General features: G+C 36.4%; 1 protein-coding gene across 2 annotated transcripts; it reads left to right on the top strand.

Moving 5' to 3' along the window:
- The first annotated feature begins 389 nt into the window (after positions 1–389).
- LOC105034990 (uncharacterized) lies at positions 390–8,425 on the top strand. 2 transcript variants are annotated; one of them, XM_029261792.2, is made up of 6 exons: positions 390–2,062; positions 2,281–2,357; positions 2,936–2,981; positions 3,166–3,340; positions 7,683–7,755; positions 7,975–8,425. In XM_029261792.2, the coding sequence occupies exons 1-6, from the start codon at positions 1,231–1,233 to the stop codon at positions 8,092–8,094; spliced, it is 1,323 nt and encodes a 440-aa protein (XP_029117625.1). In that variant the 5' UTR covers positions 390–1,230; the 3' UTR covers positions 8,095–8,425. The 2 variants fall into 2 exon arrangements, with proteins under 2 accessions (XP_029117625.1, XP_019702726.1); XM_019847167.3 differs by having other exon boundaries at positions 395–2,062; positions 7,680–7,755.
- The last annotated feature ends 14,728 nt before the right edge of the window (positions 8,426–23,153 follow it).

Here is a 23,153-nt window from a genome sequence, read left to right on the forward strand (position 1 = left end):
CTGAAACTCCCTATTTGCACAGTCAAAATTAAGACCACATATACGTTGTCGTCGGATGCGGTGGGAATAGTGAATAATTGAAAGCGGCCACACACTGTTCAGCAAACCCATGGGACATTGGAACCCACCCACATTTCCAATCCAATTTATGAGAGAGAAAGGGATGGCCAGTTCTCCCAACTCCTCTCTTTTCCCATTTTTAAAAAAGGCATGAGAGAGACCGACATTAGAGCGAGACTTCGCAGTCCAAAACCGCAGGGTGTGGGGGAAAAGGAATCCCCGCACGAGCCTCCAAATCCCCCCTCCATCTCTCTTTTTCTTTTTTTTTTTTTTTTTTTCTCTTTCTTTCTTTCCTCTTCTCTATCTTTATTCTTGAATTTGTGTAATGGTAGTTTTATAACCCGACGTCTCTGGGGTAGCAGATCCGAAGGCCCCCCGTTTTTTTAGTGTTTTTGACTATTTGGATCTCTCTCCGTCTATACTTTTCCCGAGTGTCATTTTCTCATATATACTCTCTCCCAAAGGGTAGACCTCAAATCCTTTCCAAATGCCCCTTCCTTTCTCTATTCCCCCACATCCACTAAGGTTATTCAATCACATTGATAAATCCTCCTCCCTTTCTCTCTCCCTCACGCTCCTTGCTCTCTCCTAGAGTTCTCCTTTCAGACCTGCCAGCAAAACAAAGCTCCAAATAGACAAACAAACTCTTATTCTGATTTCTCCTCCTCTAATCTTCTCCTTGTCTGCTCTTCTCGTCCTTCTTCTCTACAATCCCAGCAGCACCACCACACACCAACGTGAATCTGATCTCTCTCTCTCTCTCTAACCCCCCACTCTATCTCTATCTAAATTGTGTTCTCTGGATCATGGGATATAAGAGCAAAAGGAGGAGAGAACAAGTATAACTTGAGCTTCCAAAATCCCTTTACTATCTCCATTCTTCCTAACAAAGGAAGGCCTTACCGCACTTCGTCTCTGTGGGAAATTACTCTTCCTGTAAAAGAATAGAAGACTCTTCTTCCACATCTCTTGTTTTCTTTCTCCTTCTCTTTCCCTTCTTCAATAGCTCAAGTGGAGACGAAAAAGAAGAAGATCAAGTAAAACTCCTATGAGAATTGCTAGTGCTCATATTGTAGATGCTGAATTTCGAAATAGGAAAGTGAGTTCAGTTAGCCATCAATTCATTCATCAAGTGTAGAAGAGAGAAAAAAGAGAAAGTAAAGAAATAGAATGCCGATTGAAGAGGTCCTCATGGAAGCCACCTCCATGCCGTCACCTGACCTCTCCTTGCACATCAGCCCGCCAAACAACACTCCCTCCTCCACATCTGGCATCGCCTGTACCGTTGACCATGACCGCAGCCGCGACCTGCGGCAGCAGGCCGGCTCCCCGAAGCCCCACCATGATGACTCCGATGCCTACACCGAGCTCTCACTCTCACACCCCTCAGCCACCTTTGAGGCTGACAAATCACAGCAGTGGCAAGGGCCAACGGCACCACCACCGCCATCGAATGACCGCTGCCACCGGGCCCACTGGCCCAGTGTCGGAATTGGGTCATCGGTCGACTCATCGTCGGAAGGCTTAAGGCCAATTAAGGGGATCCCCATCTACAGCAACACCCCCTTCCACTTCCTTCCCTTGGACCACTCCAAGATAGGATTCCACCACCCAGCGTCCTCCTACCCTCCGCCTTGGCCCTCCTCGTCTTCCTCGATGCAGTCATCCTCCTCATCAGTCTCACCCTCCAATTTAGACCATGCGGCACCCCTTCTCCATCGGGCAGGCGGGGTTCCACCGATGGGCTCGTCGTACCACCACCGGATGGTCGCAGCACCGACGAGTTTCAATTGGTTGTCATCGGAGTCATTCAAGTCACACCACCAGCAGCACCATCAGTATGGCATGGGGCCGTTGGACGCCTCACACGGCATGATGAGGTCGCGGTTCATATCGAAGCACCCGACGACGAAGAGGAGCATGAGAGCGCCAAGAATGCGGTGGACGAGCACCCTCCATGCCCGCTTTGTCCATGCTGTTGAGCTCCTCGGCGGGCATGAGAGTATGACTCTCCGCTTCCTTCCACCCCTCTCCACCTGGTCTAGCTTTCTTTTTTTTTTTTCCCTCTTTTCCTTTTTTTTTTTTTCATTGATGATATTGTACTTGGTGCTTGGTTGCTTGTTTAGTATTTTGGAATGCATTGTCTTCTTCTTCTTCTTCCTTATATTTGTTTGTTATGGTGGTGCTATATGCCTGCTTGGTGTGGATTCTTTTTTTCAGGGGCGACTCCAAAGTCAGTTCTTGAGCTCATGGATGTGAAAGATCTCACTCTGGCCCATGTCAAGAGCCATTTGCAGGTATTTTTCCTCATAATCCTTCGCATTCTGTTACTCTTTATCCTCCTCTCCTCTCTCTCTCTCGCCTCTCTCCCTCTACCCCCCCCCCCCCCCAACACCCCTATCTCTCCCCGGGGGCGCTAGAGCTAATGGATGCAGTCAATGAGTGACTGACTGAATGAATGATGAATGAATGAATGAATAGATGGGTATGCTACAGTCAAAAGGAATAGATGGGTGTGCTTCTCCAGGACAAGAGACTGCCATACACAGAAAAGATGAGAGGGGTGGGGTGCGGTTGAGAGAGAGAGAGAGGAGTGGTAAGAAAAGTTGCCATCATTTCATAATAATACAACACCATACATACAAGCAAAGCCCCCAAAGCGTCAACCTCGTGGGTAGTGGCATGGGGAAAACAAGAAGACCCCTCAAAAAGAAAGGATATGTTTGGATTGAGAATTGGGTCTCCCTCCATGCTTCTTTTCTCTTTCTTTTTCTTTCTCATAATCTCCTTCTCTTTTCCTTTCTTCTTATCTACCCATTTCTCTCTCTCTCTTTCGTTCTTTCCTTTATGGTCTTTGGTTTTTTCTCCGTTGCAGATGTATAGGACTGTGAAAACCACTGACAAGCCTGCAGCTTCCTCAGGTAATTCGTATTGCTTAGCCTTCTGTGCTCTCTCATTTACTCTCTTACTTGATGCTTCAAACTTCGTTGGAGATCTTCGCTAAAGCAATATTGTATTGTATTTGTTGTCTCAAACCAAGTAGTTATATAATACATTTCTAGTGATACTCCTCCACTGTATTTCTCCTATGCTCCATATTTGAAGGTCAATCAGACGGCTCCGGTGAAGAAGATTTTGGACCCGGGACCACTGGTCTAAACTTCCGACGGTTCATCAAGCAGAGAGTGTCAGATAGGCCTGTCCAACCACATGATATGGACTACTCTTCAACTACTGCTACCAATACTCCTAGTACTACAAGGTGGAGCAACTCATCAAGGTAACCACACCTATTCTCCCTTGTGATCTTTTGGCAGAGATATGTACTTCCTCTTTGCATGGGATTAGGCTTTGTTTAGAGGATTGACAAGCAAACATACATGAGGAATAAAAGGAGCCCGATGGCAGCTTTTGCTTTTATCCCCCTCTTTGGGTTTGAGATTTCATGTGCGCATATAGTGCTTAGCTTGGACGGCCTAAAAGAAAAGCTAACGGAAGAAAAGAAGAGTGGCAACTGGCAAGCTACAAGCTCAGAGGAATATATCAAAGAACATTTAACTTTGTCTATCAAAAAAAAAAAAAAAAAAGACGAGAACATCTAACTTTATTATAACTATACTTGTTCATTTTTTAGGACGAGGGTTGGGATATCTAAGGTTATTTCTACTATTAAGAAGATAAGATTTTCTTGACATTGGGTCCCTATTCATAGTGTATCAAAGGAGCTAATGTTTTGTCAGATGAGACCAAAAAGACCCCCACGCCCCTTGAGGCCTTGACTTGAGTATACCCTTCCCTTTGGTTTTATTATATTAGAATATTGGGACGTCCCATGCGTTTCTTGGGCTTTGCTTTGTCCTTTTCCTCCTCTTGTGCATTACTTTATCTTTCCTTCCAATGCATGGCTCTGATTCCAGGAATATGTTTTGACCTGGCATGCCCTAATTCCTATAAATATGTTTTTGTCTCTGCTCTTTTTCTTTTCTATTTTTTTTTTTTTTAGAATGCATCGTCTCTGCCGTTTTTCCTCTCTCGTTCTTTGCTTTTTATGTTGCTCGAACCAGTTTTAGCATTAACTTGAGGCTTCTTTTCCTTTATGTTTTTCTGGTTTATTTCCTTTTCTTCTCTGTCTCACAAAAGTTCGACACCTTGGAGGGCTAGATGTAGTGATTTCCTTCGTAAAGCTGCCTCAGCTTACATGTAAGAGCATTGCGTCTTTTGTTCATCTTCGGGCACATAACACATGCAGCTTAATTACCAGTTATAACTCCTAAACTATGGAGAACGAATTTTTAATCTTATGTTATTTCCGTTAGTACGTACAGAGACGATTAAGTTGAAAGCCTGGACTTGTTATTAGCAACTTTTTTGTGGTAAAATATTAGTACCTTTTTTGCTTCGCAATAAGAGATTATTTTTATTGGGTATGCCCAAATAAGCTAAGCTGAAAGAAAAAAATTCCAAATATTTTCTTGAGAAATGAGTGTTGAATTGTACATATTTTTTATGTTAGATGATTGTTTTATGAGTATACTTTTGGTTTTGTATGTTTCAGAAACTTTTCCTTTTGTATCTTTCAAACTGATTTATAATAATCATCAAAACTTGCACTCTCAGTTGATACAATTAAGATTAATTCTGATGCATAGATTTAAAGTGAGGGGAAAAATTTTTGACATGTAAATCATTTTTGGGTTTCAAGGCCATTTCCATACGTGTGGAACATGTTCGCTATTCACTTTCAATAAAATTCGCTGCTTATTACGTTACTCATCACAAATAACACATTATTCCCTTTGGTAATCTATGACTGAAAAAAACATTACAACTAAATAGAATGAAAACTTGATAATGGGAATTGCTAAGTAGTCATTTTGATCCATAAGTATTTCAGGTAGCATTCAAACACTGCAAAGTATTCTTCTTTTTAAAGTGGTGGGTTGCGGATCCATTGGCTTTGTTCCATAGATATCCGTTGTTATAAAAGCGCATGCATCTTAGGGTTTCAAAATGAGAAGTAAAAGACATATTACAAGAGTAATATTTATTGGTTTCTTTATGGAAGAGGATGTCTAGATCTAGAAACAGAAAAATAAGATATCATGTAGTATGAAACAAACATTCAAAAATTTATAAAAGGTCTTGCTGAAAAACAATTCTGCAGAAAGCAACGGATAGTTTAACGTTTACTCTTTAAAACAAAATAACTGAACCGATGTATATATATTCACACACACACACACACACACACACACATACATACGTACATACATATGTATGTATAGATAGATCGATCGATCGATAAATAGAGCCGGGGGGCGGTGGGGGAAGAGAGCGGGGGCGGGGGTGTTGGGTTACATTGGTATCTCAATAGTTGCTGGCATGCAAAAATGTAAAAGATTCTTGAACTCTTAGTAGCATTTGTCCAGAATTGTCTCTAAGAACTTAATGAAATCAGAAAGCATAAACAGTCAGAGACAATGAAGATAAGATGAAAGAATTTATGAGCCCATTGATTCATATATCCTAACCACCAGTCAAAGAGTAAGCATGATAATTATTTATGTTGGTAAAGTCATTAAACAATGGATACCAGTGATTTTTGTGAGTACATCTCACCTTCACCCTAATCCTCCCATCCTAGGTTTCATATAAAAGAAGAAAAGTTTAATTTTTATCTCTATGAGTGTACATATCCGTATTATCAAAGATCCTTGTAGTCATAATTCTTCCTAATCTGAATGAAACTCCTAACTTATCAAAGTTGTACTTAATGTTTTCAGTTTAATATAAGTTGAAAGAATCTTTGATTACATAGAACTTCGATAAGATGACAGTAAGATATTGGACTAGGTTGCACAAGATACTGTTCACAGTATCGATCAAAGCATAAAGTTTTTGGATACCACACAGCTGGCAACATTTTAGTGTGGGATCTTGCTTCTTGTTTAATATGGATGCATGTAGTAGCCTCTGCACTGAAAAATGAGAATGTACCGAATTTGATATACTTCTCATGATGATGTCTTATTTATATGTTAATCTCAATACTTTGCCTTTTTTTTAAAATTCTTTTTCAGTTTTGTTTCTGGAGTTGTATGATTCTTCGTTTTGAATTTTGCTTCATAAACGCTACATTTCAAAATAAAATACATGTAAACAAGTAAATATATTTTAAATTCTGGCTAACGTATCATTAGCATGTCTTATACAGTCTAACAGCGCGAAAGTTGTTTCTTTAGATATAAAAAATAAAAATTACTCTCCATTAATATCTAAAGTTGTTTCTTTAGATATTAATGAATTCTTAATAGGCCAGATTATGCGGAAAAGAATGCATATTGCTTGTTTACGCTAGCATATGTAGCCAGAATGAGACAGACCAACAATATCCGAGATTATTGCCATTGTTTGCAAAAGCAACTTTAGGACAAATGCTTGCAAAAGCAACTTTAGGACAAACATTTATTATTAAATAAATTATTTTTTTGTAAAATTTGAAACCATTCTGGGAGGTTATAGGTTAGTTCAAGAATGATGAGCAACACTTGAAGATTCTCATATTAGGAAATCTGGTGAACATCACATTAATCTCACTGAAAGATCTTTGTTCATTTCTGCATTCTTGTCACAAAGATATTTATTTAACATCACAAATTATTTAATGAAATAGTTCCTAAGCAGTTCATTGTTGTCCATTTATGGTATAAAAAGGAGCAGTTGGAAATATTCTTGCTCTAAGCTAATAAACATTAGTTGTTATAAATAGAAAAGTTAAGCACAAGAAATTATATCTAACATTGCCATTCATGATGAGATGCATTACTTTCTCTATATGATGAAGAAATCAGAATAGATTGCCCAAACTATGCATGAAATGGATTTTATTCTTTCATTATGAAACTTATTTCAATGCTAACAACTTCAAGGTTGACAGCCACCCTTCAATTTATTGTAACAGATATACATAAGATAATTATTAGGAACTATATGAAACCAGCTACTTTAAAGCAACCAGATCTTGCATAATACCGCCAAGTCAGGATAGGCACAGATGTGAGCCAATTAACAGGTAGCACCTTTTTAGTGGAATTTCTACTTGTAAATTACCTAGAGAAGAAAGGAACCACATAGTCTGCCTTATACTTTAGTAAAGTGCATTTGAGAAGAAGTGCAAGAGTCGAACAGGTCAACAATGAAAAATATGTAATACTGACTAAACTGATTCTGTGAATGTTCAATAAACAAATCAGGAGGGTTTCAGGTTTTGAAATGATAGACCCTTGTGCAACAGATGGGATATGCTACATAATACTGAAGCATTAGAGGTGTTTTGGCTAAACTGCAAAAGAAACAATAAAAAAAGGGAAAGTTCCTTCTATATTGATTTAACGAGAAAGATATAAAATTAGGCCCAACCAAAAAAGTTGGTCTTCTGAATTTCTAATGCTCCATCTTTTTCCAGCATCTGGTTCTGTTGGTGTACATGATTTATATGATTGACATGATGTTTTGGTCTTTCTGGAAAAGAGTGCATGCTTTGGTTGAAAAAGGTTTCGTTGCTATAACTATAATCTCAAAAGAGTTTGCATGACAAAAGCTCCTTTAAAAAATTTCAGCAGGGGAACATGGCTGCAAACAAACATAAGTGAGATCGATGGGCATAGATCAACAACGTTCTCATCTCAGATTGAGGTATTAACTTATATGCAATGATCAATACAATTCTTATATGGCATGCATTGCAACTAATTGAGCATACTACATGCTTCAATACCACCCTCTCTCTCCTCCTCTCCTTAACATCCTCCTCCTCCCTCCCTCTCTCTCTCTCTCTCTCTCTCATATGTACTTAAGGATGTGGAAGCAAATGCATGAAGGAACATGAGTGTAATGACTTTTTAATTTGTACAGGATAGCAATCCTTGCCGATTTAATGGTTTGCAAGTTTCTCATCAAGAGTTCAAAAACCCTAGCTTGGAGTTCACCTTGGGAAGACCAGACTGGTGTGGCGCAGAGCATGATTCATGCTAATAAAACCTAATCCTGATGGTTTTGGGCCACTTGTTTCAGAAATGGACAAAGAGAGAACACCAACAAGCTTAATGCTTGCATCATCATGCCCTCATTGTCGCCAAAGATGCATAGAAAGAGGGAAGCCTATATTAATGAATTTGGGGTATAGTGAGGCAAACTTTATTGTACCAAGCATTCATCGCTTTTTCTTTTCTTCTTTTTTCTGTAGCTGAATTACAGTTATTGTGGAGTGCTAAAGATGAAGTTGGAAGCTGTTATACACATGGAAAGTGGGAAAGAAGGGAAAGGAATATGTTCAAATGAAGGAATCTCGACAATATCTTTTTTTCCCCTTGGTTTTCCTTGTTTTAACTTTTCTCCGTGTCTCTTATGTTAGCAGCTCTTTTCCTGTCCTAATCATTAAAGTGTAAAAGTTTTGACCTAGGCCCATACCAATGCCCTTAAAAACAACATAATAATGATCCAAGTGGAGGAAATATCGATCGTACTATCTGCACTCACGTAGCATGCAGGCAATGTGTCAACGTCAAGAAACACATGAACATGGATAATGGGAGGAATACTAAGTTAGATGTATGATTCATAGAAATTGTCAATATTACTTATAAATAATAATTCCAAAAAATTAATAATCAAATAAACTGAAAAATTAAATGGAAAAGAAAACGTTCTTAGACCGAGCCATGTGAAAATACTGTCCTATAAATGAATTTTGCCTCCTTGTGCATGTTCATGGTGAGATTATCGCCGTGACACAACAAACCTGACCCAGTCCAGCCTTTCTATCATGAGCGTAATCATGTGGGATGCTTGACCCAATTGACTCTCTTTCAATCGTCCATGAAAAAAATCAAGAAAGTCTTGGAAAATATCGAAAGAATGAAAAGATTGAAAATAAGGAGCTATCTCTCAGGCTGTAACAATCCAGCCTGTTAGGCTCTTGGACCCGGCCTAATCCAATTGAGCCCAAAAAAACCCATTGGAGCATACGTGTGGCACATGGAAGAAAAGAAGAAAGAAAACACCGATTAGGAGTCTCTTCTCTCTCGATTTCGTTGAGATTAGCACAAAGAGAAGTCCTAATTAGCTTAGGAAATCTCTCTATAAAAGCCCTCTCACTCTCTCTTTGGTCTTCATCATGGGTTATTTGAGAGACCAATGGGAATCGGCGGAGATTTCCCAAGGTTCTTCCGTGAGTTGCTACGGGAAAAAGGGTCGCTGAACCCTTCTTGGGTTGTCGGAGCAAAGTAAGCTCCTTCCCTCTTCTTTTCTTTTTTATTTGATTATTTTCTCATCACTGACATGCGATTGAAGCTGGTAAGTTGCCGATCTTAGTCAAACAGGGTAGACCCTATTTTTCCTTATTTTTTGTCAGTTCCCACTAGCCCCGGCCATCATTGAGATCACTATCGGGGCCATGACCTCACCATCATCGGGAGCCACCATGGGTGGCTGGCCCCAATCTTCCATGGCCGTGCATGAGAGAGGGACAATGGGAAACAAATCCCTTGGTTGAAGAGAAGAAGAGAAGAAGAGAGGACTCTTCTATCTCTTCTTTGTTTTATTTTAATGAAATAATTTTTTTTATTAATTGGTCAATTAGTTAATTAATTCCTCTTTAGATGGATCATGGAAAATTAAAAAAAATAAAATTTTACCATAAAAAAAATTTTGTGGTCAAGAGTGAGGACCCCGATGAACTCCAATAGAGGATTTTAGGTACTCAATCGGATCTATTTGATTTATTTTGTAGTATAATTTAAATAATATAGGAGAGTAATTCATCAGATAGAAGGACATCGAGTAGAGTTTTGACGTCCAGATCATAGTTTAGTGAGTCCAGTTTATCGCTGATTGAGGTAAGAATTCTATACATGATCATCATTATATATGCTATTTTATCATTGGATTTGTATTACTGATTTTGCATCATTGATTTCATGTTGATGGATTTGTTATGTTTGAGACACTATAATTTCTTCTATAATTTTTCAGCATGAGTACATTATATATCGATTATATATATATATATATATATAATATATATATATATATATTAGTGATTGATAGTATATCATGTGGATATAATATACTTATCTTGATCACACTGTAAGCTGAAATTGATTTAATAAAATTAACATGTAAGAATTGGATGGAAAAGATATAGTTTGGACTAGCCTCGTCATATGGAATAGCCTCCACTGACTTGCATATGAGAATTTGATTTGAGAAAGATCATGAGAACTTGATTCGAGAAAGATCATAAAAATTTGATTCAAAAAAAAATATAAAAAATTGAACTAATAAAGATCATCACATGATCTTAGTTCGTTCCAAGTCAAAAAGTTAAAGGTTATCAAATTAGAATTATAGAAAAGAGAAAACAGATGTTAAGACCAGATAGACTTATGTTGAATAAAAGACATGCCTGATGGCATGTGATAATCTACTTCTTGATTACATGTTCGATGCATGTTTATGTCAAAAATTATGTCCCAAAGTTAATCGTCGGTCTGTTGATGGTTGTGCTAAAAAGTGTAAATGTATATGAATTGATAAATAAATAAAATTATTATTTAATTTTTTTATTATAAAGTAATGAACATCTTTTGAAATAAACTCCAATTATTGTGATGAAGTCCTTAGGACTATCCTAATCGATATAGGATGATATATCGTTTAATCTTTAAAATAAGTTCACGACCAAATGATACGTTATTATAGGACGATAGATTTATCAAGTGTAGGTCGTTTGTGTTATATGCATTAGTTGTCCTCGTAACCAAATGGTGTAGAGACACTGGTATGACATACAAGTGAGATGTAAGTGTACATCTTATTGAACATGACCAACTGCTGGCATTTACTATCAAGAGTAGCTCGTGAAGGATATGAGTATAAGTATCCCTTCGATTAAGATTACCATGGTGACTTGCAAGCAACTCACTATACTTTAATGTCAGACTATTTGAATTTTTAATTCAGTGATGGAAGATTTTTGGGTACGGTCAAGTACTTGTAAAGTCGGTGTATGAGTCAAGATGAAATTGACTCCTTCGAATAAGTAGGAGTTAATGCATCCGTATGTTTCAATTTAGTAAAATTTGATCAGGATAATCCATGTGATGGATTTGAAAGGTTGAATCACAATGTGGTTGACTAATCTGGATTTGACAGTAAAACTCCAGGTCATCTTGAGTATTAGTGTCTAAGGGATAATTATATGATAATCATATGCCAATAGGTTCATGAATGATGCTTTACAATCTTTTGACCTACCCAAATATCGGGTCCCATTGCTAGATGGTTACATCGATTAATTCAAAAGTTATTCCTATACTATCGGCTTAGGTTCGAACATATAGGATCACACTTAAAAAAAAAATTGACTGATCATGTGGCTAATCAATGATTGAGAATCATTCTAGAATTTAATCATCAATTCGATTGATGATTAACCTTGTACAATTACAATAAATTAATTCATTAATTATTGATGAATTATAGAAGAATTAATTAGTGATTAGATTTTTAATTAAATCAATTTGATTGAGCATTGAAGTTTGGATTAAATCTAATTGAATAGGATTCAATTTGGTTTGACCTAATTAGGTTATGAGATGATCTAATCGCTAAGGGAGTTCGATTTCTGATTCGAACTCGATTAATTTTTAATTTAATTATGATTTAATTGAGATAATTTATTATTTAATTAGATTAAATAATTTAATTGATCTAACCTAATTTGGTTGGATCAAGAACCTAATTAGAAATGAATACAAACTCGAATTTGAATGGAACAAGAGCACCCCATGTGCCACCTTTCACTGCGCCTTGCTTTTCTCCACATGTGAAATTGATTTTCATATGAAATTTTTTGCACCCAGAAGGTGTGTGAGGCCTTCTTCTGATCCTCTTTAGATCAAAATTTAGTTGTTTCAAGTTTGACTTTGAATTGATTTGAAATCAAGCTTAACCAAGAGTCCAAGTTTTGTGGGACTCTTCATTGCCGCCAACCAGCCTTCTTTCTCACATGCAAATGAATTTTTACATGATATTTTCTATGCCAATCTAAGTTGTGTCACCATCTTTTCTATCTCTTATGTGTAGATTAAATCTAATTTAAAATAGAGTTCAAATTTGATTTGAATTTATGATAAGATCAAAGGCTATTTTGAAGCTGAACCAGATTATCTAAACACTACATGGGATGCCACCTTTAAGAAGTGCTAGTATTTTTGTAGAAAACCACTTCAAATTTGGCATAGAAAACCTCAAAGAGTGCGTGAGAGATATGAGAAAGAAGGGTGGGCATCCGTGCATGAGAAAAAGAGGAAGAAGATCCTCTTTGGGGCATGAGATCTATGGTGGGGGTTCGGAGGTTTCCTAGTTTCATTTTGTGAGAGAGAAAAATAAAAAGAATTTTATTTTTCTTCTTCCATACTATCTCTTTCTCGAAAAGCTCCTTCTTCTGATCTGAAGGTGTCTATTTGATTTAAAGAAAAGAGTCTCCATCAGCCATCCAGAGCCTTCATCATGAGCTAGCACTCTCGAGAAGGATGATCTGCTCGAGGCTTTGAGTGGATCACCTGTAGAGATCGGACAAGCTGTGTGGCTATTCAATATCAGAAAGAATCTCCTACCATATCCATCAGCAATGATGATTATCGATCCACGATCAGATAATGGGTTCTGAACTTATCGGATCATATCTAAGCGTTAGATCTGATTTAGGGCATCGATACGATCGATGCAGTATTTTTTTCAGATCAAATTTTTTTTATACAATATTTCATATCATAGATCTTTAGAAAGATAGTTTAGATCTGATCTAAAGTATATATAGAAGATTAAATAGTTTAATCTACTGCTTTTGTTATAAAAAAAATATATGCTTTGAACTGCCTGTTTCTCAACAATGGTATCAGAGCTACGGTTCTATATGACATGATGTTATATATATTTAGATCTATAATTTAATTTTGATTAAATCTGATATATGATATTTTAGATCTAAAATTAATTATAGATCAGATCGCATAAACTGAAATAAGGTTATCCTGCTGTAAGGTTTACCTCTTACAGTGCAAAGATTGTTCTAGTTTGTGCTGATCTTTATAAAATTTGATTTTAAATTGAAGCATGTGATATTTATTTATAATAATTATTATCTAATTTTATATGATCAAAATATAATAATTAGATATAAAATAATTTAGGTTAGATTAAATTATTTAGATTAGATGATTTGAGTAGCAAAGTAATCGGATCGAGTTTGTCCCCAGACCATCTGATCATAGGAGGTAATAGAGATTAGAACTCTCTTTTTCTAATTCAATTGGATCTTCTTATGATGTGTAGGGGTGTCATTGTAACTATATCCCATGAAGATGAATGCAAAAAAAAAATTTTACTTTTCTGTAAAATCCTAAGATTGTGTATGTGATATATTGTATGAAAAGTAGTTACATCTAATCATTACAAATAAAATCTAGAATCATAAATATATTTAGAATAATTTTAAAATAATTTATGATTAATTTTATTACTATTTATGTAGAATTATTTTGATCTAAAATTATTATAATTATTATAGTTTGCCTATTAAGTCGACTCAGTTTTGTTTAGATTAACTCAGGATCCTAGTTAGTCAGCTCAATTTCTGTTGAGTTAACTCAATGAAATAGACTAAAATGATTCATTAAGAATGAGTCAACCAAGTCTCAAAACATAGTCAATCCATTGTGATGAGTTGGCTTAATCTAGAGGTGAGTCGATTCAAATTTCAGATCTAAATAATCGTGTATAAAAAATAATTATAAAAATATTTTATAAAATTTGAAATTATTTTCAAATACCAAACCCCTACCACAGCCGCTAACTTAATTAAGAATTAAGTTAAATATATTAGATCTAGAATTATGAATTAAAGATCTAATGTCAAACACATAAAATATGGGTGATGGATTTATGGGTTAGCTTGATCAGGTCCTCCTAATTGGGTTAATCCTAAGATTAGAATCAAAGATTAAATGGACTAAATAAAAAATTGATTAAGTCTAACCAAAAGTTGAATTAGATTAAATCAGGATTTCTCTAAAGTCAATACAATAGTTATAGTTGGTCGAGTCCATATCTTTGATTAAATCCAAATGAACTTTGATCTTAAGCTCAGTGATCGAATCCAAATCCATAAGTTGATCCAGTTAAAATGATTAATCAGTTGGTGTCTAAGATAAGTTTGATAGTCTTGATCAGTGATTTTTAATTGGAAGCTACTCGCATAGATTGAGTCTATGATAAGTTAATGGTATATCCCTTCCATCGATCTTACTTATTTGGCCAACATGTTGAATCAAGTTTTATTCAGATCACTTAATCATTAAGGTTAATCCATGCTTACTAGAAAATTAGTTCGACTAATTTAAGTGTCCCTAGTTCGACTTATCTTTATCTTCGACATGACTTGATGAAGTTTGTAGGAGGATTGATGACTTGTCAGTTGGATCGGATTGTTTTTAGTCCATCCTGATTTGACTTGATAAATCAGTGGGAGGATTAACATTAGCTAGTCTATGTATTTAGTTCTATTAAATTATATTAACTAATTTTTTTAAATTGTTAGGTCCATAAAATAAACTGGTTATGATAATAATTAGATCATAGCTTTCCATTAAGGTGAATGATAATAGATCCATTATTTCTGATTGACATTGTAGGTGCCATCTGTTTGGTATTTTTCTGAATGATGAAATTATCATTCATCATATGATGACTCTGGTGTACTATCTGATGAATAGTTGGACTGGTCGAGCCGTATTTGAGCCTGATCATTCATTAGTTAGAATCACTGAGTAGATTCATATTAATAGTTGGATCTAACTAGGACTTTCAGTGGAGGCCCATCACCTACTGAAATAAAACTTGAGATAAAATTAATTACTAAAATTATTTAAAAAAATAATTGATTGAGAACCTACCCATAGATGCACATGGGTTGATCGAGCCATACTTGAATCCATATGCAATCTGTGTGGATTCTAGTACCCACTAAAAAATTAAGGTAATTTCTTGAATTGGAGATAGAGGCTAAAATTCATATAAAATAGTGAGAGAACCTTTAGACTAAAGTCCATATTTTTAGGCTTAATTAATTCATATACTAATTAGGTTTGTATTTTTTTTTCCTTTCAGAAATGGCCAATATCGTGTCACTCCACTCACTATTTGACAGTATGTGAAGGAACCAGATCTAGGGTTTCAGGGTTAGATCTTGAAATTTTTTCAAGATCAGACAGCGGAAGACTAAAATAAATCAAACTTTATCTTATAAAACTAGAGAATCCTTAGATTTAAGATCCTATTACATGATTATTATATGGCAATAAATAAAAAATTAAAATATAAAGAGTAAGAACTACATGTTGATCATATCAACATATTTCTATACTACATCTAATGTATGTAAAATATAATAGATCAGATCTATTACCTTGCAAGTTAGACGTTCTAACTTTGCTGATCTGAGCTTGAGGATGATGTTGGAGCCGCACACGCATCCGATCTCTAAGACTCATCCACACGAGCCCACAAATCACGATCAAAAGTTCTGATCTAGGAAATCATACAGTATGCTAGTACTGTGCTGATCCTTCTTCAATGGTCGATCAGATGCTCCTTCTTTTTGATTTGGACTCTTCCAAAGATGAGAAAGAGAGAAAAGCTTTGGGGTGCATGAAGGCCTGGGAGAAAGGTTTTGTCACACAAAATAAGAGAGAGTGGAGTGGGAGGCTAAGGTGGCACAAGGTGGAATCCTAGTCTTACTAGGATTCAATCTATGACTTGTTCAAATTTGGTTTCTCAAACCAAATTAAATCAAAACAAATCAACCCAATTAAAATAGGTCTTAACCAATTAAGAACCTAATTTAATCAGATTAAATTAGATTTAAATCTGATTTAATTTTTTAATCGAATTAAAAATTAGGTTGATCCAATCCAAATTGGACTAGGACTAGTTTTTTCTTGCACTTGGCTTATCCAATAAACTAGTTGGACTTGATCCAATCAAGCCCAAACCAAATTAATTAAATCATATTCAATTAGACTTAATCTCAGTCCATTGGCTTAATCAAATTAAGCCAATTAGCAATCGAATTGCTAATCGATCTTCCTGCAACACTTACACTAGGTTAAATGTCAATCGTATTGATCGTTTAACCCTAGAACGATTCTTAATGTTGATCAACCATCTGATCGGATCGTGAACTCTAATGTGTGTGACCTCATAGGTCCGAACCTAAGTCAGTAGCATAGAAATAAATTTTTGTATCAATCGAAGTGACCATCTAGCAATGGTACCCGACAGTCGGATGGGTCGAATGTGTAGAACAACATCCTTAGAACCCATACGGATATAGTTTCCATATAATTTATCCCCTTGACCAAAATGCTCGTAGAACATCTCAGAGTTCAATTGTCAACTCTGATCAGGTTGTCCACATTGTATTTCAAAATATCAAATCCATCTGATGGATTATCCTGGCCAAGGTTTTGCTAAATTGAAATACAGCGACTCATTCTTCTCAACTCTTGGAGTGATCAATCCCATCTTGATCATACTCTGACTTTGCAAGTATTTGACTGTGCACAAAGACTTTCGTCACTAAATTAAAAATTCAGTTAGTCCAGTACCAAAGCACAGTGAGTTACTTGCAAGTCACTATGGCGATCTCAGGTCTAAGGGACACTTATACCTATATCCCATCAGAGATATTCTCGACAGCAGAATGTTCTGAAGTTGTCAATTTAATGATGATGTACCCTTACATCTCACTTATATGCATACCAGTGTCTCCACACTCCTTGGTTAAGAAGACAACCAACCCATATGGCCTACAGCGACCTATGCTCGATAGAAGCTGTCGTCCTTATTAACACCTATCATTTGTCGTGAACAATTTTAAGGACTAATGATAAATCCTCTCTTTATCGAACCTAAATAGTTTTAAGATTTCATCACAACAATGGAGTTCATTAGAAGATGAAAACTTATGATAAAAATACAAAAATATATTTATTTATTAACAAATCAATTAAATACAAGATTGCTCGACCGTCAATAGGTTGATGATTGACTTTTGAGACATATTTTTCAACAACTCTCATTTATCCTAAAGCCACTTGACATAGTATCTAATATCCATCTTCGACTTGTGGTTGTCGAACTCCTTAATCATCAGGACTTTAGTGAAGGGTCGGCCAAGTTCTCCTTTTTGTCGATCTTCTGAAGATAGACGTCACCTCGATCTACGATCTTCCGGACCAAGTGGAAGTGGCACAAAATGTGCTTCGTCTGCTAGTGTGCTTTTGGTTCCTTTGCCTGAGCAATGGCACCAGTGCTGTCGCAGTAGAGCAGGATCGGACGATCGAGGGAGGGTGCAACTCCGAGTTGGTGATGAATTTTCTCAGTCACACAGCTTTCTTCGCGACATCCGATGCTGCAATGTACTCCACCTCACAAACAGAGTCTCCACAGTATGCTGCTTGGAACTCTTCCAGCAGATGGCTCCACCATTCAGAGTAAAAATATAACCCGACATGCTTCTGCTGTCATCATGGTCAGATTAAAAGCTGGAGTCTGCGAACCCCATAAGTTTCAGATCTGACTCGCTATAAACCAACCATTGGTCCTTAGTATTTTTTAAATACTTAAAGATGCTTTAACCACTTTTTAGTGATTTTCTCCAGGATCAGATTAGTATCTACTCACTACTCCTAGTGAGTATGCTACATCTGGCCTTGTACATGTCATGGCGTACATGATAGATCCCACGATCGAAGCATATGAGACTCTACTCATACGCTCTCTCTCTTTAAAAGTTATCGGACAATCTTTTTTAGAGAGAGAAATTTCATGGTCTATCGTAGATAGCCCTTCTTGAAATTCTCCATGCTGAACCTCTTCAGCAAGTGTCTATGTACGTGGACTGGGACAATCCAAGCATCCTTTTAGATCTATCCCTATAGATCTTCATCCCTAGGATGTAGGATGCTTCACCCAAGTCCTTTATGGAGAACTGCGATGACAACCAAACTTTTATTCCTGTAGTGCGGAGATATCATTCTCGATTAAGAGAATGTCATCCACGTACAAGACAAGGAATACCATAATTAGACCATTTGCCCATTTATAGATGTAGGGCTCTTCTCCGTTCTTAACGAAGCCATATATTTTGATCACCTTATCAAAATGCATATTCCAACTCCGAAAAGCTTGCTTCAATTCATAAATGGATCTCTGAAGCTTGCACACCTTAGACTCATCTGTGGATGTATACCCCTTAGGTTATATCATATACACCTCTTCGGTCAGCTCTCAATTCAGAAAAGCTATCTTTATATCTATCTGTCAGATCTCATAATCCAGATGGACAGCTATTGCAAGCATTATCCGAATAGATTTGAGCATTGCCACAGGGGAGAATGTCTCGTTATAGTCGATACCATAATGTTGACGATACCCCTTGGCAATCAAACAGATTTTATAGGTCTCCACCTTTCTGTCTGTGCCCCTCTTTCTTTTGAAGACCCATTTACACCTAATGGATTTAATCCCTTCAGGTGGGTCAACCAATGTCCATACGTCGTTGACCTTCATAGACTCAATTTCGGATTTCATGGCTTCAAGCCATTTCTCAGAATCAGATCTCTGTATTGCATCCATATAGGTGATTGGATCCTCATCGTTGTCATCGAGTTCGATGGGATCATCATTCCAGATCAATAAATCGTAATATCTGTCTGGCTGACGCGGTACTCTATCGGATCACCTTAATGGTGCAGGTATATTGGGCTTCAGATATGATCTAATCAAATCTGACTCAGGTTCAGCTATTGGTGTCGGTCCTTCTACCTATTGAACTTCATCAAGTTCAACCTTAGAGGCAACGGTTCTTTCATCAAGAACTCCTTTTCTAAAAAGATTGCCTTAAGGCTGACGAACACTTTTTGTTCATTAGCATGGTAGAAAAAATATCTTTTGATCTTTTTGGGGTACCCTATGAATGTGCATTTATTTGATCTAGGTCCAAGTTTATCTGTAACTAACCATTTGACATAGGCCGGGCACCCTCAGACCCTAAGGTGTGAAAGTGTTGGCTTATGCCCTATCCATATCTCATATGGAGTCTTAATTACAGACTTACTTGAAACTCTATTTAACAGATAACAGGCTGATTCGAGTGCATATCCCAGAAAGATATCGACAAGCTGGCAAAACCCATCATGGATCGTACCATGTCTAATAGAGTCCGATTTCTTCTTTCAGATATACCATTATGTTGTGGTGTTTCTGAAGGAGTCTATTGGAAGAGAATCCATTCTCTTCTAGATATGTGAGAAACTCATCAGAAAGGTATTTTCCTCCTCGGTCAGATCGAAGAGTTTTAATACTCTTCCCAGTTTATTTTTTTACTTCACTTCAGAATCATTTGAACATTTCAAATGAATCCGACTTATATTTCATCAGATAGAAATATCCATATCTGGATAGACCATCTGTGAAAGTGATGAAGTAGAAATATCTACCTCTAGCACTTGTGCTCATGGGCCCGCATACATCAGTATGTACTAGGCCTAAGAACTCAGTAGCTCTCTCACTTTTTCAGTAAAAGATGACTTGATCATTTTATCAAGAAGATAGGACTCACAGGTTGGAAGTGATTCACAATCACTGACTTCGAGGATTCCCTCTTGAGTAAACCTGTTTATCCGATTCTTATTTATATGACCTAGCTACAGTGCCATAAGTAGATATCTAATACACTATCTAATGTAGGGTGCTTGCCTATAGAATACACTATGTTAACAAGTTGTGATAACATATACACACCATTGTTCAAATGTTCACAAAAAATAGTAACACCATTCATAATGATATTACAAACTTGTTTCTTTATTAAAATTTCATAATCATTTTTGGCCAGAAGGCCTACAGAAATAACATTTAAAAAAAAAACTTGGACAAAAATGATAATCATTAAGAACAACGATATGGGACTCAAATACAAGTTTCAAGATTCTTAATGCTAGAACTGAAACTGATCTTCCATCTCCAATATTCAGGAACCTTTCGTCTTGCTCGAATCTCCTACTGATCTGCAACTCCTGCAATGAATTGCAAATATGGTAAGGACTACTGACATCAATACCCAGTCAGTTATATCACAAATAAAAAAATTACAAGGAGTTATCATATAAATATCTTGTCCAACAACAGCTTGCTTCTTTCTCTGCCTGTTCGGGTCCAGGGCAGAAATATACTGAGGACAGTTCCTCTTCCAGTGCCCCCGCTTCTTGCAAAAGAAGCATTCAGCTTGACTCTTATCAGGCTTAATCTTTTAGGTCTGGCCCTGCACTGATGTCCCAACCTAAACTTGCACCTTCTTCACTTTCTTCTTCTTGTTCTTCCCTTTCTTAAAAGATCTGAAGGAACTAGATCTAGAGTTTCTGGATTAGATCTTGAAACTTTTTCAAGATCAGGCAGCGGAAGACTAAAATAAATCAAAATTTATCTTATAAAATCAGAGAATCTCTAGATCTAAGATCCTATTACATGATTATTACATGACATTAAATCAAATATTAAAATATGAAGAGCAAGAACTACATGTTGATCATATCAACATGTTTCTATACTACATCTAATGTACGTAAAATATAATAGATCAGATCTATTACCTTGCAAATTATACATTCAAACTTTACTGATCCGAACTTGAGGATGATGTTGCGAGCCACACACGCATCCAACCTCTAGGAGTCATCCACATGAGCCTACGAATCATGATCAGAAGTCCTGATCCAGGAAATCAGCATAGTATGCTAGTACTGCGCTGATCCTTCTTCGCTGGTCGATCAGATGCCTCCTTCTTCTTGATTAGGACTCTTTCAAAGATGAGAAATAGGAGAAGGAGTTTTAGATCTAAGACACTCTCAGAAAACTCAAGATAGAGGAAGGAAAGAGGTGAACACAGCAATCCTAGAAGAAGACCCTCTTCTTCTTCTCTTTGCTCTTACCTAGATACCCAATCTTGTGTCTATTGTATCTCTACACCCCAACCTTCTTTCTCCCTGATTTTTGTATGCCCCAAAGGTCTCTCTTTTTTCTATTTTTCATAAAAAATTCATGAAATTTTTTTTTTAAAAAGAGAGATATGATAGAGTTTTTGTCTAGGTCAAATACCTAGTCAAGGATTATCCAAACATGGCAAGACAAGGGGTGCTCAACTCTTGGGCGCCCCCTCTTTCTTTTTGTGTGTAGACTACCAACAAAGGGTGCATATTATGTGCCATAAAAGCCACAAAAGTCTCAGAAAAAATTTGGATAAAATCAGTGCCATAAGGAAAGAGTTTTGGTTTCCTAAAACTCTATCTCATAAAATTTAAAATCCAAACTAATTCCTACTTTGACTTGATCCACAACCACTTTCAATGTAAGAGAGAAAAAGAGAAAAGTTTTGGGCATGTGTGAAGACCTGGGAGAGAAGTTTTGTCACACAAAAAAAGAAAGATTGGGCATGGGATAAGAGAGAGTGGGCGTGGGGGCTAAATTGGCGCAAGGTGGAATCCTAGTCTTACTAGGATTCAATCTATTTATTGTTCCAATCTGGTTTCTCAAATCAAATCAAACCAAAACCAAATCAACCCAATTAAAATAATTTTTAACCCAATTAAAAATCTAATTTAATCAGATTAAATTAAATTTAAATCTGATTTAATTTTTTAATTGAATTAGAAATTAGATTGACCCAAGTTCTAATAGAACTGGGACTAGTTTTTTTCTTTCACTTGGCTTATCCAATAAACCAATTGAACTTGATTCAATCAAGTTCAAACTAAATTTAATTAAATTATATTAAATTAGACTTAGTCTCAATCCATTGGCTTAATCAAATTAAGTCAATTAGCAATCAAATTGCTAATCGATCCTCTTGCAACACTTGCACTAGGTTAAATGTCAATCGTATTGATCGTTTAACCCTAAAATGATTCTTAATCGTTGATCAACCATCCGATCGGATCATAAACTCTAATGTGTGTGATCTTATAGGTTCGAACCTAAGTCGGTAGCACAGGAATAAATTTTTATACCAATCGAAGTGACTATCTAGCAATGGTACCCGACGATCGGATAGGTCGAATATATAGAATAACATCCTTAGAATCCATGCAGATATAGTTTCTATATAATTCATCTCTTTGACCAAAATACTCATAGGATACCTCAGAGTTCAACTATTAACTCTGATCAGGTTTTTCACATTATATTTTAAAATATCAAATCCATCTGATGGATTATCCTGGCCAAGGTTTTGCTAAATTAAAATACAACGACTCATTCTTCTCCAACTCTTGGAGTGGTCAATCCTATCTCGATCACACTCTGACTTTGCAAGTATTTGACTGTGTCTAGAAGCCTTCCATCACTGAATTAGAAATTCAGTTAGTCCAGTACCAAAGCACAGTGAGTTGCTTGCAAGTCACTGAGGCGATCTTCGGTCTAAGGGACACTTATACCTATATCCCATCAGAGACATTCTCGACAGTAGAATACTCTGGAGTTGGTCATATTCAATGATGATGTACCCTTACATCTTACTTGTATGCCATGCTAATATCTCCACACTCCTTGGTTAAGGAAAAAACCAACCCATATGGCCTATAGCGAGCTATGCTCGATAGAAGCTGTCGTCTTTATTAACAACCTATCATTTGGTCGTGAATAGTTTTAAGGACTAATCGATAAATCCTCTCTTTATCGAACCTAAATAGTCCTAAGGACTTCATCACAACAACGAAGTTTATTAGAAGATTAAAACTTATGATGAAAATATCAAAAGTATATTTTATTTATTAACAAATCAATTACAATACAAGGTTGCTCAATCGTTAACAGGTTGACGATTGGCTTTTAAGATATATTTTCTAACAACTCTCACTTGTCCTATAGCCACTTGTGTTGCTCCTAGATTGATTTTGATGATTACAAAGCAG

The sequence above is a fragment of the Elaeis guineensis genome, chromosome 3 (genome assembly GCF_000442705.2).
Source record: "Elaeis guineensis isolate ETL-2024a chromosome 3, EG11, whole genome shotgun sequence".
In the NCBI taxonomy this organism is placed as follows: domain Eukaryota; kingdom Viridiplantae; phylum Streptophyta; class Magnoliopsida; order Arecales; family Arecaceae; genus Elaeis; species Elaeis guineensis.